Consider the following 23,432-nt stretch of genomic DNA (forward strand, 5'->3'; position numbering starts at 1 on the left):
TTCTCAACAAGGTGGCTTAGGTATGGAGTTTCCAATCACCTTGATTATGTTTAATTCCCAATTATGGAGTCCTCTCAAAAAGCATTGGGAAATCCATCATCTCCCTTGGGAACCTTGGTAAATGTTCTCCAAAATATCCTAGAAACTTTGCACAAGGAACTTTCAAAAATGATAAAGCTTGAATTATCTCAATCCCTCTCCCATACATAGGACTAACACTACATAGGAAGGGAAATCCTTTTAAATAAGCATACGTGATTTGCAAAGTCTTATTCCATAGACCCTTCTCAACATACAAGAACATGTGGCACATTACTGAATACCGCTTGAAATTAAGCTTTGTATCACTGGCCTCAATGGCCACTTTATATTTTGTCCATTTTGAGCACCAAGTATGCTGCAAAATTGAATTCAACATCAACCGTGTCATCTTGTGTACCTGATGCCATGTACATTAGATGAACTGGAATCTTCAATTGAACCCCCTCGCCAATAATTTGACACAAAGAATGACATGTCTTGATAAATAATCCTCAAATGTCTCAAGACCAAAATGCTCCTTCACCAAATATGAAATCATGATAAACTTGGGGTGTGATTCTTTCATTCTTTGCTTTGGAATGTGCACTAACTTATTGGTGCAGGAGCACCCACATAAAATATTTTGGAGGTGATTTCTAAATGAAGATGCTATGCTATTCGGATGCAGATGCTATGTGGATGATTGAACAAGATATCAAGAAGCAAGGTACCACTCTACAAGCGCTCATCTCAAGTGGGCTTGAGATAAAATTTCCTAGGGAGTATGGTGCAGGAGCACCCACATAAAATATTTTGGAGGTGATTTCTAAATGAAGAATTTATTCTAATTTTGTCATTACGATAAGATTTTTTTTTCTTGGGATTCATACGAATCATTGTGGGGTCATTCTTCCCCATTCTATATCAATCTAGAGTATTCTATAGACTGTTTTTCCTATTTTGTAATAATCTAGAATTTTCCGTAGACCTTCTTAGCAAGTATAAATAGAGTTTTAGGTTTAGATTTAGGTTTAGGGCAAGTCTTTGGAATATGAAATTATGGGAGAAGAAATTTGTAGGAGAGCAAATGTATTTACTGTTCATTTGAAGAATTAATTAAGAAGAAATTTTAATATATATTTCTTCCTGTTGCTGGTTCCTTTTTAATATTGTTTCCGTTGAATTTATCTCTGCATCATTTTTAGTATCAGAGCTTGGGAAAAGCTCCTGAGGCAATTAGATTTTATGTCTGGATCGGAGTCAAAAGCTGAAACATCAAACATGGTCACCAATGCTGAATTGGCAAAGAAGATGCAAGAACATGAGAAAATCAATAAGTGGTTATTAGATGAATTTGAGAAGATGAAGGGCTGGATGGAAAAGACAGAAAAGATTTCCTCAGAGCAAGAGGAAGAAGGGGAAGAAGAGGATACCCCTGAGCAAGAGGTGGTTAACTTACCTGTAGACCAGAGATACTTCATAGAGGCCCTTGAAAGAGTTGGTAAGAAGGATGCCAAAGGTGACCTACCCATCCTCTCAGGAAAGATGGATGTTGATGCTGTTGTGGATTGGATAGAAGCATTGAACAACCATTTTGAATGTGAAAATATAGCAAAGAAGGATAAGATAAAAATTGCCAAGTCAAAGTTGAAGGGACCAACCCTCACTTGGTGGAATTTCATTCAAGGAGAAAAGGTCAACGAAGGTAAGAACATGATAACTTCATGGGAAAGGATGTGTGCCAAGGTGAGAGAAACATACTGAATCCAACTTCATCGAAGGAGACAAAGTTTAAGAAAAAAGGAGCTAGATGTCACTGCCTATATTGAAGAATTCCAAAAACTAAGCTTGAGGGAAAAGCAGAGTGAATATGAAAGCGTAAAAGTTGCTAGATATCTCAATGGATTGAGGTTGAACATTCAAGAAGAACTTAATTTATTGTGTTCTGATAGAGTACAAAAATGTTATCAACTAGCATTGAAGGTGAAAGCCAAATTGAAAAGAAGGCAAGAACAAAATAGCAGAGGAAGAGGAAGAAATCAAAGGGGAAGAGGAAATTTCCAAGGAAGAGGACAAAACCATGAAGATCATAAGGAGATAAAGCAAGAAACAACTCAAAGCGAACGAAATTTCAGAGGTAGAAGAGGCAGTTCAAGAGGTGGATTTGGTGGTAGAAGGGCAAGTCCGATTATTTGTTTCAATGGCAATAAGGAGGGACATTATGCATCTAGGTGTCCGGATAGAGAAAGTTCAAGTTCACAAGGTGAAAGAAGAACACATTTGGTACAAGATGATGAATACCAAGAGAAGGAGACAGCTGACTCAAATAGTGTACCTGAAAGAGGAGAAAGTTTAAGGATGAAAAGAACACTTTTGAAAGTGCCTACTACCATCGAACCACCACAAAGGAAAACTATCTTTAGGACTGCTTGCAAATCCGGAGGTAAGGTATGTAAAGTCATTATTGACACAGGATCTACTGAACATTTAGTTTCTCTTGAGATGGTTCAGAAGTTAAAACTTAGGAGGATACCTCATCCTTTTCCTTATAAGGTTTCATGACTAAAAAAGGGTCAAAAAACTCTTGTAAATGAGCAAGAATGGGTTGATTTTCATATTGGAAAGCATAAGGACAGAATTTTGTGTGATATAGTTGACATGGATGCATGCCACCTATAATTTGGTAGGCCCTAGCAGTATGATTTGCAGGCACAACATGATGGAAAACTCAATATATACACCATCAAAAAGGATGGAAAAGTGATTAGATTGATTCCATTTGCTGATCATGAGGAAGTGGAAGAAAATAAAGAGAGGGAAGCCAAAATTATGATGGTTGATAAAAAGGAATTCTTACGAGACATGAAGGATGAACCTAAGCCTTGTTTTCTTTTGATGCCTAACCCACAACCACAAGAACCTGTTGGAAATGACAGAAAGGAGGCTGAAACAAAGAAGGCAATTCCTAATGAAGTGAAAGAACTTTTGGATAAATATGAAGATTTGATTTTAGAAGATATGCCAAAGTCTTTACCACCTATACGAGACATTAGTCATTGTATTGATTTCATTCCTGGAGCTACTTTACCCAATAAGGCTGCATACAAGATGACACCACAACAAAATGAAGAGATTGCTAGACAAGTAAAGGAGTTACTCGATTCTGGCTTGATTACGAAAAGCTTAAGCCCATGTGCTGTACCTACTATTTTGGCACCCAAGAAAGAAGGAACCTGGAGGTTGTGCGTTGATTCTAGAGCCATTGATAAGATTACAATCAGATATAGGTTTCCAATGCCAAGAATTGAAGATTTGCTTGATTGTTTGGGAGGTCCAAAGCATTTCTCCAAGATTGACTTAAAAAGTGGGTACCATCAAATAAGGATAAGAGCTGGAGATGAGTGGAAGACAGCATTGAAAACCAACGATGGATTATATGAATGGAAGGTAATGCCATTTGGACTCTCTAATGCTCCTATTACCTTCATGAGACTTATGAATGAAATACTCAAAGACTTCAATGGCAAGTTCATCATAGTATATTTAGATGATATATTAATTTTCAGCAAGACAAAGGAAGAACACCTAGAGCACCTTGACATGGTTTTGAGAAGACTTCATGAGGAGAAATTGGTAATAAATTTGGAAAAGTGTTTGTTCATGCAAGAGGAACTGACATATCTTGGTTTTGTGATCTCCCAAGGTAGCTTGAAGATGGATAAAGATAAAGTAAATGCTATACTATCTTGGCCACCCCCGAGAACAGTTGGAGATTTAGAAGCTTTCATGGTCTTGCTACATTTTATAGGAAATTCATAAGAAATTTCAGTCATATATGTGCTTCTATGTTAGAAATTATTAAAGGAGGAAGGAAGTGTAAGTTTGCATGGAGTCAATCAGCAAATGAAGCTTTTGAATTGCTTAAGAAAAAGGTTAGTGAGCAGCCAATTCTTTCTTTACCTGATTTTAACAAAGTTTTTCAAGTAGAATGTGATGCTAGCAAGGTTGCCATAGAGGCAGTTCTTAGTCAAGAAGGAAAACTAGTGGCTTTCTCAAGTGAAAAACTCAATGAAGCCAAACGGAAATACTCTTCATATGACTTAGAAATGTATGCATTGATTCAAGCTCTCAAAAGGTGGAGACACTACTTGTTGCCAAAGGAGTTTGTTGTATATATCGATAACCAAGCACTCAGTTTTCTGAATAGCCAAGACAAATTAAGTCATAGGCACATGAAATGGGTGGAGTATTTACAGGCCTATACCTTCACCATCAAGCATAAGAAGGGCATATCAAACAAGGTTGCTGATGCTCTTAGTAGAAGGAATCTGATTGTCTCCCAAATACAGCTAGAAAGTGTGGGAATTGAAGCACTTAAGGACATGTATGTAGCAAATCCAGATTTTGGTGACATCTACAAAGTATGTATGGAGTTTGGTGAAAGATACCATGCTGATTTTCCTGATTTTTTGATACAAGACAAAATTCTTTTCAAAGGAGAACAACTATGTGTACCCAAGTGCTCTATGAGAACAAACATTATCAAAGAGAAGCATAGTGGAACAATGGGTGGACATTTTGGTTTGGATAAAACCTTAGAATTGGTTAGAAGGTACTACTATTGGTCTAAACTTTAGACTGATGCTAGAAACTTTGTGGAAACATGTATGATTTGTCAAAGGGCCAAAGGAAGGATTACAAATGCAAGGCTTTATCGACCTTTGCCACTACCATCTAGACCCTGGGAAAGCATAACAATGGATTTTGTAATGGGGCTGCCACGAACACAAAAGGGGCATGATAGTGTATTTGTTGTAGTAGATAGGTTTAGCAAAATGGCTCACTTCTTACCATGTAAGTCGACCAATGATGCTTCTCATATAGCAGATCTCTTTTTCAAAGAAGTCATAAGGATTCGTGGGCTACCTCTCAACATAGTTTCAGACAGGGATGTGAAGTTTGTAGGACACTTTTGGAGAACTTTATGGAGGAAACTTGGAACCAATTTATCATTCTCATCAGCCTACCACCCTCAAACTGATGGCCAAACAGAGGTAGTTAATAAAACTTTGGGCAATTTGTTAAGAACACTCACAAGACAACATGCAGCAAAATGGGATGTAATCCTTCCCCAAGCTAAATTTGCATGTAAGGACTCCACCAATAGAAGTACAGGAAAGTCACCATTTCAAGTGGTATATGGAATTCATCCTAGAGGGATTTTTGAGTTAAGAGATATGAGTTCACAGCAACAAGTTAGTGCCCAAGGAGACGAATTTGCTACAGCCATAAAAGAAATCCATGATGAAGTCAAAGCACAACTCTAACAAACCTCTAACAAGTCTAAGAAGCATGCAGATCAGAAATGGACACACTTAGAATTTGAAGTGGGAGATTTAGTATGAGCAAATCTCAAGAAAGAGAGGCTACCAAAAGGCAAATCTACCAAGCTTATGTTGAGAAAACTAGGTCCTTGTCAAATATTGAAGAAGTTTGGAACCAATGCTTATGAGATTCGATTGCCACCTGAGATTGGCATTTCTCCCATCTTCAATGTAACAGACCTTACATCATTCAAAGCATCGACTGAAGAAATTGATATAGGACAGATTGTTGATACAGAAGACATTCAACGTCTACCATTTAAGCAGACACCACAGCTAGAAAGGATACTTGACACCAAAGTCATAAAGCAGAGAAGAGGAAAGGAGTCCAAGCAGTATTTGGTAAAACTCAAAGGTTATTCGGATGTAGATGCTATGTGGATGATTGAACAAGATATCAAGAAGCAAGATACCACTCTACAAGCACTCATCTCAAGTGGGCTTGAGATAAAATTTCCTAGGGAGTATGGTGCAGGAGCACCCACATAAAGTATTTTGGAGGTGATTTCTAAATGAAGAATTTATTCTGATTTTGTTATTACGATAAGAGTTTTTTTCTTGGGATTCGTACAGATCATTGTGGGGTCATTCTTCCCCATTCTATATCAATCTAGAGTATTCTATAGACTGTTTTTCCTATTTTGTAATAATCTAGAATTTTCTGTAGACCTTCTTAGCAAGTATAAATAGAGTTTTAGGTTTAGGTTTAGATTTAGGGCAAGTCTTTGGAATATGAAATTACGGGAGAAGAAATCTGTAGGAGAGCAAATGTATTTACTGTTCATTTGAAGAATTAATTAAGACGAAATTTTAATATATATTTCTTGCTGGTACTGGTTCCTTTTTTATATTGTTTCTGTTGAATTTATCTCTGCATCACTTATGCACACCCTTATGTACTTGGTGTTTATGTGTGTATTTCTAAAGGTATTGAGATTAATTACTTTATTTGCAACCTTTTTCAATTCAAATGCATATAAATAGAAAACCTTTGTGAGAGAAATCATTGGAGCTCCAATGCTTGTTAAAACACTCCTTACTTTAGCATCATATCATCTTACAACATCTCTAATAAAGTTAGCATCGATAAAGACATTGGGCATCACCACTTTGTCCATGTCTAATACTCATCCATTCCTAAGAAATAAGTGTGCCAATGGTTTTCTATACCAATGCTTAAATAGGGACCACCCTAGAACTAGCGATTTTGCATCACTAATTCCTTTCAAAGAATTAAATAACTTGTCATCCACATCCAAACTCTTCAGCCTAGACATTCACATGCCTTCGCGTAGACCTAGGATTGTGGAAGAACAATTCCTCCCCAAATCCTTTTTAGTTATACATGTTCTGACCATTTTTTCAAACTTAGGGTTTGTGGACAAAGTTAAGGTTTTATACGAAACCATTCACTTAGGTTTTAACTCGAAATAGTATACAACAACTCAAATCCAGAGGAATAAATTTCAGAAAATTCTAGCAATAACAAGCTCAAATCACCAACTTATAGTATATGTCAAAGGAAACCCTAGTTTTATCACTTTTCTTATAGAGAACACAATTTTCCAAATAAATCCAATGGTAGTAGAAAGTAATCCTCAAAATAGTCAAAATTTATTCAATCAAATGGTCAAAAAGTTGCCCTAAACTAGTCTTTGCAATACCACTATGCATTTGTTTGACCAATGGTGCCTAGAGCCTATTTTTCTTAACTTTGAATGTGGACTATTAATTTGGCTAGATTGTGGCAAGATCAAGGGTTGGGGTTGAACATGTCATGTTTGAAGATATCCTTACATGCTTAAGAAATATGGACTAGATAAAGCATGACATGAGACAATACTTTCCATTGTTCGCAACAATTGACACCACATGTTAGCATATTGTGCACTCGCAGATGAAAATGAGGGTCATCTTTTAGACATTGGGCTACAATGACAGGGCTCTTCTTAGCTCAATGAATTGCTAGGCCCACCTCTACATGGCATTATGCAACACATCCTCTTGTGATTTGATAGTTCTCATATTGTGGGGACATGCTTCAATCAAATGGCACTTAGCACGATAGATAGACTTGGATCCACCAAACACTCGTATGATTACAGGCCTCGTGATTCAAATAGATTAGGGACTTATAAGCATGGAATGACCATTGATTTCATTTCATACATTTCATAAACTTTAGCTCGGGATAAGAAATTAAGTTGGACATGATAAGAAAGCAACAAGGATATGGGGCCAATTACACATGATGCTTAGACATATGAAGTTTTAATTAAGTGCTAGCGACTGAGACTAGTAGGTCAACATGAAAATAAAATGTAGGGCTAATGGTTTGAGAAATGAACCTTGCAAAGTTAGTCGATTTCTTGGTAGGGTTTAAGCCAAATAAGATTTCAAAAAAAATATAGAGCTCTACCAAAATCTTTTATTCTAATGCAAGAAAGCAAGCCCTTCTCCAAAAACATATCAATTACTCCCTTCCATACATTCTTGTGTACTTGGTCAAACCAACAAACTAAGAATAAAGAATGAAATCCAACAATGTGCTCCAAATAGGAAGAAAATTCGATAATGTCATTTACAATGCTATCATGGTTTGTTTCAATTAAAACAATATATGAGAGCTATAATTATGCTGAATTGAAAGAGATGAGATCAATATAACTATGATTAGCAACTTACTTTGTTTGTATAAGCACTAGCTATCTTATGCAAGTAATCTATAAAGCTAAAGTCAAATATATTCCCTTGCTAGGATACTTTGTACAAGTTAATCTGGTGGTATTTTGGCGGTGGCCCAAAATGACTATTTTTTTCCTCAAAGTACTCTCTTTACATGGTGGTATCTATTTAAATTAGGTAATAAATAACTTATGATCCATAAAATTTCTAAAATGTTGTGATACAACTCTCAAATATGTTGTAAACCTCACCATCTATTTTTAAAATTGTCTCCGCAAATTCTAATGCACTCAAGAGCACTTTAACAATGATGAAGATTCTAGAGAACTGTAAAAGTTATATGCAGCTATACATGTAGTTGAAACTTGAAACATAGCTGCACAATATATTGATAAAAGGATAATTATTCACATGAATCGTCATCTTGAGAATAACAATATCTATAATTTATCATAAACATATAATATATATATATGAAAAATTTATGATATATATAATGTTTTAATTATATATCAGTGAAACCCAGGGATGCACACTCGACCCGAAACCCAAGAGTACCTAGAGCGAGGACGTTCCTTAGACGAGTACTTGGAGTACCTAAGTACCCCCCACCACTGGCTAAGAGTCATTGCACTGCAGTCGCACAGCTTGGGTGCTTGGGGACGTCAAGGGTGCTTGGGTGCTTCAGTCCACTCTAGTTAAGAGGAACAAACTTACCTCTAGAACAATGAGGAAGCTATTTGTTGTACACAACGTCTTGCATATCATAGATTGCAAGACACGTGTACAAAGAGAGCCCAAAAACATGATGGGATGTAGAGTTAGAGGATCCATCTCAAATTGATGAGCATGAGATTGCAGCAAAAAAAGATGTAGGGTTGGTTGATGTTCCTTTGGTGAAACTTAAGTGTGAGGAACCCAGTAGTTCGAGTGATGAGGACTTTGGCTTGGGGGATGACTAAAGGCTTCCCATCACTACATTTTGTCATTTTGACATGATTTTGTACTCATTTTGATATTGATCATGATTCACATCATGCATGATGCTACTCATTGTAATCATATTTATGATATAATTGATATTTAATAGAGTTAATATAAATCGTATTTGTTGATAATTGGATTTCTAATTGAATTTTGATTTTTGAATGTTACTATTGGGTATGTACTATATTACTATGTTGAATGTTCAATGGTTCTGGTTCGTGTTGCAATTTCGCTATGTGCAAGTATTTCAATATGGTATGTTATACTGAAACATCATTTCATATGCTATTGGTCGATCTCCAACCACGGTGATCCATAACCCATGGGTGTTCGTCCTTTGTCTGCCAATAATGGATCGAGGCTAATAACTATATTTAGAGACAAACGAAGAATGAATTCTTGAGCCAACTGTTCGGTTGTTAGATATGGATATGGATAGGCACCAAGTATAAGAGTTGGATTTAGAACCTAGAGTGTGCATGTTGATGATTGAGGCATGGCACTTAATGGCCAAGGCTTTCTCGTTTCAAGGAACCCTAGCCCCACTATGTTTTATATGTATAACATGCAACACCACCCCCGCCTTACTCCCATCGTTCCCCCACCATCTCCAAATTGAGGCCCTTTTTCCTGTCTCAGAAACTTGTCTCGACATCCCCTCGCACCAGTGTTACACTATTATATAGATACTTTTTTGTTTTATTTCATGCATTAAGTGGGTTTTAAGTTCTTTGTTTCTTAATAGATATACATAAAAAAATTTAAAATGCTTTTTTGATTTAATTTTCGTTCTTTTTGTTTGTGTTCTTGGTTAAGCTTATTATATTAGTTTTTTTTTTGTTTTTGATTTTGGTGTCTTCCTTTGACTTCCCTCCTTTTATCTTTATTGTCTGACCTTGCCTATGTTATGTCTTTCCTCGGCTTGTGTGCACCCCCTTCCCTCTCCACCTTTGGCTTGCTCATTTTAACCTTATAAGATCTGCAGCTGTCCATTTTTCATCTTCTTGAGCTTTCTGATTTTGTTTTCTATCATTGTGATGATGGATCTTAGAGTGTGATTCAAAATGTTGATACAATGAGACACAATCTAAACTAGAACATTGGAAATAAGGAGATATATCTTCTTAGAAATCTATGTTTATTGATGGTGGATAAAATCATAAAAGAATGATTGAGTGAAAAATGAGATATTGCATCTTTATTCAGTGTTAAACTTCAAACTGGCAACACTCTTTGGTGTTTTCTTTTGAGAAAGCAGAATGACAGGTTGCAGTGAGTGAGGGAATTGTCACTTGCACTTTTGAGACATTGTTTGTGCAACAGAAATTGTTCCATGACAGCTTGCAGTATTTTTTTGTTATTTTACATATAAGGTTTAGCTTGAACATTAGAGGGGGTTAGCAAGAGCATTAGCTTTAACTAGTATTTTAAAAGATTTGCATGTCTGCATGTTTCCTGCAATATAGTTGCATTTCCATAGTATTTTACAATAATTCAGGTCTTTTTAATCAAGGTGGCAATCTTGTAAAATACCAATTATACTATACTAAATAAATAGGAAAATAAAATTTCTCTTATGACAAAAGGAAATATGCTTTAACAACCTAGCTGAAATAACTTCCTTCCATTTCCTATGAGCATGAACAAGGAATTCCATTTATTAACTAAAAAGAAGTTACCAACTAATTTCACATGAATCTGATTTTAACTAATTTATTCTGTTACTTTAACAGCATAAGAAGTTCAATGACGAACGTAACATTAAATTTCATATGAAAAAAACAACATTATATTACTAAGAAATGTAACAACATAATTAACTACCAAGGATTAATTTATAAATTTTGAACTTGTTGTTCAATCTTTTTTGAACATCTTTTAACTTTTAACCTCCATAGAGTGAAAGAGTATCATCATGGGGTTTTGTCACCCAACCTTTGATCTTATGTTCATGACCTATAGTCACTCACACAACTTCTGCATGGAAGTGGCTCAGCCCTTCCCTAAGGCATGTGAACACGGCTTCAATGTTTTGGCCATCTAAGACTTGTGTAGCCAACCAAACCATAGAGATATTCTCCTATCAAGGTGACTTCTAGCTAGACATTGTTCTACTGGATCTAGTGATTGACGGTTACTACTTGTAGCATAGTACCACCTTGGCCAAGGTTTCAAGGAACAAGCACAATTCTCTTTGCAGTCAACGTCACCACCAGACTCGTTAAGAGTCGTAAAGACCACTTGGTTGAATATCCACATCCTGACAAGCATAGTACCACCTTGGCCAAGCTTTTAAGGCACAAGCACAATTCCCTTTGCAGTCAAATGTCACCACCAGACTTTTTAAGAGTCATAAAGACCCTTTAGTTGAATATCCACATCCTGACAAACTCATAGTTCATATGTGGTCATTTTTTCTCAAAATCTTATCTCATACACATTTTCCCATCCTCTAGGTTGATCAAAACAGTGTATACGATTCAAGAGTACAAGTAATCAGTTGGTAGTTTGTTGTCTCAGAGATTTGTAGACCCAAGATTTCACTCAATCAGATAAGTGTCTAAGGGTAGGAGTAGAATAAGACTCATGGCATATGATCAGATATTACTTTTTTCCAAAAATATGACCAGATTCACTAATCAAATTGATGTACCACACAGCCTCAAGAGAGGGTTGACTATCATGTGACAATTCTATGGTTCATTTAGGATCTTCTCCTATTACTTAAGGCAGAGATGATAGAGATGCTTATTTGATTCCAGTCCTGTAGCAGATATAAATTCTAGTCAATAGCAGATAAAAAAGATTATAGATGTATCACACAACAAGCTTTAGTTTTATATGTTCATAATCAATGATGTGCAAAAGAAAGTGTGCAATTCCATGAAGGATGTTGGTTTCACGTGATGAGAATAACAACCCAAAATTTTATCTTTGAAGGCTTGATGCACACAATGTCTACCCCAATCAAGAATAACTTCCAATCATCCCCTTTCTACTTATGATTTAATGATCTTTTCTCTATCCTAACAATAATATGAAGGCATATATTCATAAGATCCTTCTTCCTACATAATAAAGCATGAATGCATATAATTGAATGGTTCTTTCCTTATCATCAACAACAAATATGAATGCATAGGATCAAATGATTCTATTGTGAACAACAAATAAAAATGCATAGGATTGAACTATTCTATTATGAACACAAATAAAAATGCATAGGATTGAATGATCCTTTCCTTTTTCATGAACATATAAATGCTTGTGATTGAATGATTCTTCACATGTTACAACAATATAAATGTATAAGATCAAGGAATGACAATAAGAAGAGCTAGTTCCATGCCTGCAAGCAAACATCGACATCCAATCTGAATTGAAATGCAACAGAGAGAATGAGCTATGCTGATCCTTCCTGAATTGAAGAGATCAAGCTCCCCTAAAAATGGCAATCACAGAATGCAAAAACATTAAGATGAAACCATATTAAGAGAAAGAAATTCCAGAACCCTCACTCAACCAAAGAATGTTCTCCAAATAGACGAGCCAGCATGAAAAAGGTGGATGATGGCTGAGTAACTCCTTGTCTGCCGTGGCCAGAGGAGTTACTCCTTCCATCTTACCAAACTTCCCTCTATAACTCAAACGTGAGCCAAATGTTGTAAATGAGAATCGATAACAATAAGCCATCTAGCTACACAAAAAGCAAGGAACGAGAATATATATATTTATGTTTAAAAATTAATTCCGTGTGTCTATGCAACTAAATGCATGCATGCATTATCTTGTGTACTCAACTTCTCAATCATTGTGGATACATCCACCTTGTCATCTTATATCACAACATTATGGATGGATCCTCGTATGATTGTTTGGTCAGCATTCATACATTTAATGATTGTTGACATAAACGTTTACATTTAATTACATTTATACACATTTCATTTACGTTTGTGTGTGTGTGTATGTATATGCATAGCCTAAATGAAAATGACAAAGAGACCACCATGGTTGTTCCTTAAGATTGACAAGAAGGGTCCAATGCATTAATTTATGAATACGGCCAAAATTCTAAATTACACTAGAAGAGAAAAGTAACCATCTAGACATCTAATGCAACTCCCCTCCTAGACTTGATGACTATTAAAACAGTTATGGTTTTAGCTCAGATGGCACTCTCGACCTTCACCATGTGTTCACATACCCTTGTGTTGATGATACTCCTCTCCCACTTGTGGGATGGATCTTCTCCTGTATTTACCAACAAAGAAAGTTTAGATACCATCATCACTATAATAATAATTCATTTGACAGAATTAAAATATACATTAATCATTCACAAGGAAATCCATCATAATTCTTTCTCAATAGTCTGAATAAAAAGTTCAAATCACCATAATCATATTTAAGAACTCAAATAAATTGATAAATCCCATAACTGTGTTAACTTCACACTTCACATGAAATAGTTATTACTGTTATTTAAAAAGTTCCCAAGAAAGGGATGTAGCGAATCTTTACAATTGAATGGATGATTTCAGTGTGACTCTTCCGACAGTGTATTAAAGGCTCAAGCTTTATGTTTGAAGTTGGCTAGAAATTGGAGGTATCCAAAGTCCTCTTTTGGAGGAGCTTTCAGTTATTTAATCACTGAAGCTATGAATCTGTTATCTAGTTTCTGTGAATCTTCAGAGATAAGGGTGACCAGCAACTTAGCATCCAATTGGTTTGCACTTAGATGTGTTAGATTGCCTATAAGTGTCTTGGTTTGAATATGCTACATGTGCATTCATGTAGCAGTAAGATATATATTATGTTGGAAGCAGTTAGTGGTTAACTTACATGTTCCTTTAACCCAAATCTTGATCCAACAATGTCTGTTGGTACCATTTTCAGGTTGAATATGAGTGAAATTTTTATTTTTAATATCAATGATACAAAATTTGCAATTATGGGTATCAATTTTTTCGACTTTTACTGTATCAATTTAAAGTTGTACACATCTTACAAACAAAATTTGTTCAATTTTCAAGGAATAATAGTTTCGAATGATGATGAGAAAACTGATTCTCATCTCATTTCATCAGCAGTTGTTATACAATATAGAATGTGTATTATAGACTCCTGCAATCAAATTGTGCTTGTCATGTGAACATCAATATAGGTTTGACTTGTGTCATTATGTCAAGGTAGAGCATTTGTCTGACATTAGAACCTTCATGTAAGTCAACTTAAGTAGGTTGAAAACTTTCTTGGAACATTAGGAGAGTACTGTGTAAGCCCCTTGAGTTTCTAGACTTGAAGTTCAATCGCATAAATGACCTCACATTAGTTGAGTGCCCAAACCCTTGACTTCTTTTCCATTTGATTGAGCTATACCCTCTCCCACTAGTGGACACAACTATGAAGGGATAGAAATTTTCTTTACTATTAATTAATGCCTTGTCTCTTGATCATTAGGGAGAGGAAGTTGACTTTTTTCGTCAAAGATTTCCCTAAGTAATAGGGAGAGAGCCTTTAAGTGTTCAACCAAAAAAATTAAATGTTTAAACTTCCAGGATTTTTAATCACCAGAATTTCTTTATTATTAAAAAATATTTTGAAAAATTTAATGTCTCTGCACAGCATCTGACCACAGAGATGAAAGCCATTCTTTGGCATTTACTGAGAAATGTAAATAATTGTTGGCTAGGAAGATGAAAACTGTTCCTTGCCATTAAGACAAATGCAAATATTTTTCGGTTGAGAAGATGAAAACCATTCTTGTTTCAGGAAACATAACTATTCATGTCCTCCACGGTAACCAACCCCCTACAACATGTCATTTTGGTATATTGAAGTAAGCATGTAATATTTTGTAATGTTTTGTTTAGAAAAAAATTTAATACATTGGTTTTGTAAATTGATGGGACAGAAGTGAATTACTTGAAAGATTGTAATCAAACATAATCTCATGATTCTGCAGGTCTCTGCATTATCCCAAGAAAAGTCGGTTTCCTAAAAGAATGAGATAAATATAAAACTGAATAAAAAATAAGTCATTTGACATTTACTAAGAGCTTCCTAGAGTTATAGCCCACTTTTAGAATATACTGTGAAACATGTACATTTTAATGTAAATCTTTGATTTCAGTGACTGTGGTTAATATGTATGCTTTTTCTTATACACAGATTTCCATTAATTTCTATATACCGTGTATGAAACTAACTTTATGAAAATCAATGGTACAATGTACATTTACTAGGTTGTTGCAGAAATTGAAGAGATATGGAGCGGCAGGGGTGTTATCATATGGATTGTTGAACACGATTTATTATCTTGTGGCTTTTCTAATTGTCTGGTAAGAACACAAATAGTTGTTTATTTGCTTATAGCCAGTAGAGTATAAAATAATTTTTTTAGCATCACAAGTATAGTCAGTGTGCAAGCAGTTCAACCCTTATTTCTCATGTAAACAATAACATCCTTTTACCCTGTAAAAAGTAAAAGCTTCTTTCTATTCAAGACCATGTAGCATAAAGTATTCTTGCCTCACCAACAATTTGTTTGGATAATATTTATATATTGAGTAGGGATGCACTAGATTCCAATAACATTTTGTTTCTTTTTAGAGTTCTGCAGGTGAGGAAGACTGATTTGTAACATTGTAGGCATTCTGATTATTAAAGCATAACATGTGTAATATCCTGTTCCTAGATATCTGATTAAAAAGTTGTAATAAAAGATGAGGCACTTTTTAAATAAAAAGAAAGTAAGGTTAACATGATTTGAAAACAGCAGGACTTGTATTGGTACAGTTGTGGAGATCGTAAGTGTAGTTCTTTTGTCTACCCCTCAATGCTAGGGTTTCGAAGTCCTCAATTCTAATAGGTTGTAAATACATTGAATGTGACGTTTTAGAAATTGTTTCCTTTTGCATGAAAACTCTATAAATACAACGTGTTGCTGAAGAGATGTGAGAGAGAGAAGAGAAATTGATTACAAAAGGTTATGTTGCCGGATTTTCTCTAAGATGGAGCAAGATGTAAATCCCCATGTGAAAGCTGAAAATGTATTGTAATTTGTTGCTGAATAATACATTAGCTTGATGTTTTGGAGTGTCGTGATTTTTTTACCTAGAAAGGTTTTCCCCACATACATTTGTGTTTTTTATCATGTCTCCTAGTTTTACAATTTTAGAATATTAAATCTTTATGTTGTAATGCTGCTGAAATTTGTTAGATTTGTAAATTGCACTCACTTTTCTTTAAGGTTTTAATTATGGGAAATCAATTGTCTATTTCCACTTCTATGGCATAGTAGTATGTACTTGTATTTGTTTATTAGAAGCTATTGAAGAAAACATTGGTTACTGGATGTACATGCTGATCTCAGATAGCTTTCTGAGATGCTCTTATTTCCCTTCAATTACTCAGTTTTGTGAGTTGCATGCCGCTTGCATGTGAGGATTCACAATGTTTTTGGTTCTTGGTATTTCTTCTATTAAGATTTTTTACCTTGCAGAGCTTGAAGGAATTTGTTCTAAAGGAATTGACTAATAATTAATCCTTTCATGAGTGGAAGTCTTGTAGCTTATTTAGTTTTTCAAGAGACAACAAACATTTTCTAAAGGATGGTGAAGATAGAGAAAATGGAGTTGGTCATTTTGAAATGATATTGATCTGGAACTCTTGGTTGACAACAAAATAATTCATGATGCATGAGTATTGGGAGATGTCTCTTTTGTTACCTAAAATGCATAGAGGCTATGGAGTTGACCATTAGATAATTTGGAAGCTTCTGGATAATCTTATCTCTCTCAAATGCTTGTGCTAGTAGTGGTTGTGGAGTTGGTCTACAAGTGGGCCTAAAGTTCTTGTACTACATTGTCCTCTTGGATGATTGTGCTTGCATGGCTTGGATTCTTGTTTATTGGATGTGAGAAGTTTATAGATTTTCCTTAAGAACCTAAGGTGATTCTCATTAATGACAATCCATTGTTTTGGGTTTAGTTGTTGGGTGTTTTGAAACTTTTTAGTCTTCTAGATGAGAAGTGGATGTTGATGTGCATGGGTGTTCTTGAACACAATGATTTTGCAAGTTTTGCATGCACAAGGAAAAACTTGTGTTTTTTGTGGATCTATTGAAGAGTTGTTTTCTAGACTTTGATCTAGTAACTTTAGGGTGTTACTGAATGAGATAGTTGTAGTTCTACATGCATGCATGCTTTGTGCATGGTGAAAAGAGGTGTGGTTCTTTCTTTGCATGGGGATGTTGGTATGTGATCAATAACTCAACTTTTCTTTGGTGATGCTTTTTTAGATTCCCAAACTATAGTGCTTGATGTGGACATAATTGGCAAATCGGATATGTGCTTGATCAGGTGTTTTGAGTCATGTTGTCTACATGATTGTTCTCTTTCAGATCTCATTTTTACATGTCACCTATGTCGTAGTGGGTTTGCATGTTGCAAAGATTAGATTTACAAGTTATGCAATCAAGTGGGTAGGCCACCCATCTAATTGCAGTGGGATAACTTGGGTGTGGACTATCTATATCCACTAGATTTGATTCAATGTCGGTGCGGAGTTGTTATTCGGCCTTGTCTGTGGTCACTTGGGCATTCGTGTGGTTGCTTTGGGATGAGAGGAGATAAGTGATTACTTGGATAGTTAGGTTATGGGGTCCTATAGCATGGTGTATTTCCTTAGTTTGGAAATCTTGGTTTAACTTGGTGTGATGCATGGGCCTAGATTATTTTTAGATTTGGGGGATGGTGTGTCATATGCTTGGAGAGTTTGGTATCATGTTTTAGTAGAAACCTTAGCAGTGATTGTATATTCATCACATAGTGATGGCAGATCTTCTTTAGTGTCGCAAATGTTGGAGGATGCCTTAGATCCTGTTGTTGTAGAAGGGTCTTTCACATTTATTGGTTCACTAGTTGGAGATGATGTCTTCATGTGATTGGAGATGTTAACATCTTAGAGCCATAGAGGACTCTTAGAGTCCTTGGTTGAGGTGTTCATGGTGCTTGACAGGTAATGTTGGTTTAAATTACATTCGTGTTATGTCATGACACAGTCTTGATTGGATGTTAGAGTTTTGACATAATACATTTTTTCTTGAGATCATGGTTTGTGCACTTGGAGCATGTTATAGTATATGGTTTAGATCATGTTGTCATGTTTATGTTCCTTATTCCATGGTTGGAACTTTGACATTAATCTTGGTTTATTTTCTTGGTATTGAGTACTTTGATCATTTGCTTGATACTTCATGAAGTGTTGCATTTTGAGTTTGGCATGGATTAATTTATTATAGGTGCTAATGGATAGTTGGAGACTTAGGTGAGGCTAGAGTTCTCTTGATATAAGAGACATGTTATTGAGATGTATACTTTTGATGAGATTTCAGCAAAAGTATAAGGAGCCTACATTGGCTTGGACATGAGTTCAATAGAGACCTATGAGGAGACTAATCTTGGATAAGTCATTATGACTTGCATATTTTGGAGGAGCATTCTCATTCCCCACTCTTGGTCTACTCAATAGTTTATCACTTGAGAGGTATTGCCCAATGTAACTTTCAAGTGTTTTATGTTTTCTTTCATACTCATGGATCTTGAGCTGGAGTTAGATGATTTTGGAGGATTTATTGTAAAAGATGGATAGCATGGTTATCTCCTTGAGGTGTATTTTTGTTTATGATGATAGTAGGAGATGATAGTGGGCTGATTTCTTCAAATGGGGAATAGAGTAGTTTGATCTTCTTTGAGAGGCTTGCATCTATGTAGATTCATGATATCATGCTATGTTTGATCCCTTGAGGTTGAACAATTTGGATGTCTTTGTGGTTTTTATCTTGGGATTTTGAAGGAGATCATACTTGGCACAGTTGGCATTTAGAGGCTTTTGTATGAGGATATGCTACATGCTTATGATTTGCAAGTTCTCTCTTTGGTCTTGAATATCTTCTTGGATGTTTGGGTTCACATTACATTGTATATTGAGATTTTAGTTGGAACTATGGTGATCACTCTTTTTGGTCATGTGTTATCACTTGTCTTCATTATTTTTTATTGATGACATGGCAGTTCCTTTATCTCTTTTCTTTGTTGAATGTGGAGAACATAGAAGAGTTGTGGAGACTAGGTGACTTGTAGCACTTTTGCTATAAGATTTTGTGTATCTTTGTGGATGGTCCTTTATATTACATGGTTACACTTTTTTTGTGTTGTTATCGTAGACTTAATATGCCTTTAATCTTTCAGATTTGACATTACCCCTGCAGTGAGAGTTCTTGTATCTTCATCGACTAGTTTGCACATGGACCTTGAAGTTGCAGTTTATGGGTTGGCTATGTTGTTGGCATGAGTTTGTTGATGTTGGAAACCTTTGAGGTATGGGTGACTAACTGGGTTAACATTTGTTGTGGATGTTAACTTCAATCTCGTGGGTTTATTAGTTGGATTGGAGAAATCAATTTGGTGGTTGTTTTTGCTGATGTTTTATCTTGTTTTCTAGAGGATTACTTCGCAATTTTGTTGGACTAAGAAGTTGATGTTTTTTATGCTTCTATATAGTTCATGATCATAGTAGAGTGGTGGCAGTATTTTCTAGCCTTTATTATCACTAGGATCTTATGCTTGTGTTATTTGGATAGTTGTCTAGTTGGAGCACAAGAGTATGTGTTATGATTTATGTGGTTTCGTGGATGGTTGTGATGACATAGTTTCATCAATTCGACTCATGTAAGGTCTTTCGTCAAGTGGAAGATTGTTGGGATAAGATGAATCAACCTTAGGATATTTTATTGGTTAGTTATTTTTGAATGTACACACTTTAGAAACAGCTTCCTTTTGCATGAAAACTCTAAAAATACAATGTGTTGCTGAAGAGATGTAAGAGAGAGAGAAGAGGAGTTCATTACACAGGGTTATGCTGCCGGATTTTCTATAGGATGGAGCAAGATGTGAATCTCCATATGAAGGCTTAGAGTCTGAAAATGTATTGTAATTTGTTCCTGAATAATACATTGGCTCAATGCTTTGAAATGTGGGCTTTTTTACCTGGAATGGTTTTCTCTAAGTATATGTATGCTTTCTATCATGTCTTATTCTTCTAGTTTTATGATTTTAGAATATTAAATTTGTATGTTGTAATGCTGCTGAAATTTGTTAGATTTGTAAATTGTAGTCACTTTTCTTTAAGGTTTTAATTGTGGGAAATCAACTATGTTTGTTTCCGATTTTATGGCATAGTTGTGTGTACTTGTATTTTCTTATTAGAAGCTATTGAAGAAATCATTGGTTAGTGGATGTACATACTGATCACATACGGCTTTCTGGGATACTTTCATTTTCATTCATTATCTGTATCAGCATCCATGCAACTTTGCATTTCAACAATTAACTTACAAACAAGATGTGTTTTTGGTTGCCTATAGTAGCACTTAGTCTTGCTTTGAGTTTTAATGTTTAATGGATGATAATCTACATAACTTTCAGTAACAATGATTTTTTAACTAAATATCTTCATTTATCTATTTTATTAGGGTTTGAGTCAAATTGGAATAATTCTATATGCAAATATCAAATAAACCCTAACTTGCTATTAGCTTTTCTCTATCTGTGGCAATTCGCCGTAGGATTTTTATGAATGAAGTTCACGTGAGTTTCACTCTCAAGGATTTTCAACTAGGTTTTTTCATTTATTTATTTCATGGTATTTTAGTAACATTAGGATGGTGTCATACACAACTATTAAATGGAGCCTAACCTGTTAGTAGATTTTCTGTAGTCAATGCAACTCATCTTAGGATGTATTTAATGACGAATTCAATGGTTAATGCATCTACTGTAATTGACCGGAAAGTGTCTAGTTGAATTAATGGATAAACATTATGTTATGCCAGGTTCTATGTTGCCCCTGCACCTGGAGGTATGGGCTATTTTCCTGCTGCACAAAGGTGACTGATTCAGAATCATTCTTCTCGACGGCTGGTCTGTCATCCAATATGTTTCCATGTTTTATATATCATTTTGGCTTGATTTATCATAAAAAGCTGAACTTCCTGCATTCTCTAAAAACTTGAAGGGTCATAAGAAATGCAGCATGTATTGCATAGGTATGATGGACATATGTTTGTCTAAAAAAATTTTAGGAGAATTTCTTTTCGCCATTAAACACCCAAAGATGATAGAAACTAAATCGGAAGACTATAGTTATTTTTTTCTATTGCAAATTTGAAATACATTCTACAACAGTTTGTTTTTGTCATGTTCACGCATTGTACTATAGTAGACTGTTTAGTGTTTTTAAAAGAACTGGTAGCTCCTTTGTTTGGGATCAGTCTTTTGTGAAGAATATACTAATAATTCACGATATACAATTTTCTTCTAAAAACTTGAAGGGTCATAAGAAATGCAGCATGTATTGCATAGGTATGATGGACATATGTTTGTCTAAAAAATTTTTAGGAGAATTTCTTTTCGCCATTAAACACCCAAAGATGATAGAAACTAAATCGGAAGACTATAGTTATTTTTTTCTATTGCAAATTTGAAATACATTCTACAACAGTTTGTTTTTGTCATGTTCACGCATTGTACTATAGTAGACTGTTTAGTGTTTTTAAAAGAACTGGTAGCTCCTTTGTTTGGGATCAGTCTTTTGTGAAGAATATACTAATATTTCACGATATACAATTTTCTTCTCAAAGGTTCTTGAAGATTTTGGCAATGGTTTGGGCTGGAAGTCAGGTTACGAAAATTTTGAGAGCAGCAGGGTAGGCATTTTTCCCAATGAATTGTCATCTCTAATTGTATATGTGTATCTCTTTAAAATGTTTGGTGTTTAATGCGTTTTACCTGTTATGTCCTAAAAAATTTTAGGTTTCAATAAATGTCGAATATATCAGCTTTGGATGTGTACGTCTTTCATTTTTTTGGTGTTTAATGCGTTTTACCTGATTTCTGCTATCAATTAGCAATAAAAATAGTTGATACCATATACGGTCCCTAAAAATCTGAGATTGGTTTCCGGGCAGAGAATTTTTGTATGATAAAAACATGTACTTGCAGAGCTCTAGCCGTTGCTCCTTTTGTTGATCAAGGTTTATCATGGTTCACCACAAAGTTTAGATTCAAATCTACAAAAACAGTAATGCATTTATATTCAATTCAGACTTACCGTTTTAATCTTGGTATTTGGATATTAGTTTGCTGTATGATTGTTATTAAACTTTGTTTATGAATTGCTTGTGATCAGGCTTTTGGAGCTATTGTTATTCTCTGCGTTGGATTGGCATTATCGTTGTTTGCCACCGTGACATTGTTATGGGCATAAATATCATCTTTTTGGCACAAGCTTTTTTTTCTTTTGAAAGAAGAAATTGGTTATGGGCACAAATATTGTTTCATTGGCACAAGTCGATCCCTGTAAATTTGTAATAATGGTTTATTCTGACTAGTCCTACCATCGTTGAATTTTTAAGTGCAATGCAAGTAAATGTGCAGCTGAATCTTTTCAACATTTGCTGATCTATGAAGGAAAGCTGTCAAATTATGCATAGATTGTATAGATAGAGTGAACGTTAACCGTGGCTATTCATAAATTGACATCTAATTCTTATTGTGATATTGGTCCAAGAAGATGTTTCACCTCTTCTTTTCTTTTGGTTAGTATTGTGCTTATCTTTCCGTTCTATTTATCTTTAAAAACATATAATTAATGCTGACAGACGTTCAACAATGGCAGCAGCGGTGGCATGATTTAACAAAAACTCTTCATCGTTTATTTTAAAATTAACAACCATCAAATGTGAAAAGATATTTGTACAAAGTAATTTATAATTTCGTAATTAAAATGATTAAGAAATATAAAAAATGATTAATTTTGGCTAAAAATATAAATTTTACTTTTTAATATAATGGTAAAAAGATTAAAATTTAAATATAAAAATTAGATGTAGAGAATTAAATTTTAGAAATTAAAATAAAAAATAATATTATGAAAAAAACAATTAAATGTAATAAAATTTAAATGTGTGTATGGTAATTAGCATATCTATAATTTTAATTAAATTTTTTTGTTAATTAAGACGAGAGATATCTAATTTCAAGATATTAAAGTTCACAAATTTAAATAGTTCATCAAATTATGTACTCCGAAAGTTAGAAGGCTAGAAGGCTGCAAATAAACAAAAAATAAGATTACAAAAAAAAATTGTTTCATAAATGTATATCTACAATATACATCAAATGTATAAGATCCAATATTTTCGATTCCTTGTATTGGATCTTATGCATCAAATGTATATTTACAATACATCAAATGCATAAAATGTCTACCAATAATTATCTGCATAAT

At 34.7% G+C, this 23,432-nt stretch overlaps 1 protein-coding gene across 3 annotated transcripts in view; it reads left to right on the forward strand.

Moving 5' to 3' along the window:
- The window catches only part of LOC149575634 (Gag-Pol polyprotein/retrotransposon), a 63,225-nt gene extending 40,525 nt beyond the window's left edge, over positions 1-22,700 (forward strand). For 2 of the 3 annotated variants that reach the window (XM_089815399.1, XM_089815398.1), the window contains exons 5-9: positions 15,326-15,421; positions 20,977-21,030; positions 21,784-21,849; positions 22,145-22,223; positions 22,332-22,700. In XM_089815399.1, the coding sequence (XP_089671525.1) occupies positions 15,326-15,421; positions 20,977-21,030; positions 21,784-21,849; positions 22,145-22,223; positions 22,332-22,409 (373 nt within the window). In that variant the 3' untranslated portion in view covers positions 22,410-22,700. The remainder of the gene's footprint in view (positions 1-15,325; positions 15,422-20,976; positions 21,031-21,783; positions 21,850-22,144; positions 22,224-22,331) is intronic. The other variant, XM_089815400.1, reaches the window with a different exon arrangement.
- The last annotated feature ends 732 nt before the right edge of the window (positions 22,701-23,432 follow it).

The sequence above is a fragment of the Cupressus sempervirens genome, chromosome 2 (assembly GCF_028749045.1).
Source record: "Cupressus sempervirens isolate cs-2001-9-10 chromosome 2, ASM2874904v1, whole genome shotgun sequence".
Lineage (NCBI taxonomy): Eukaryota > Viridiplantae > Streptophyta > Pinopsida > Cupressales > Cupressaceae > Cupressus > Cupressus sempervirens.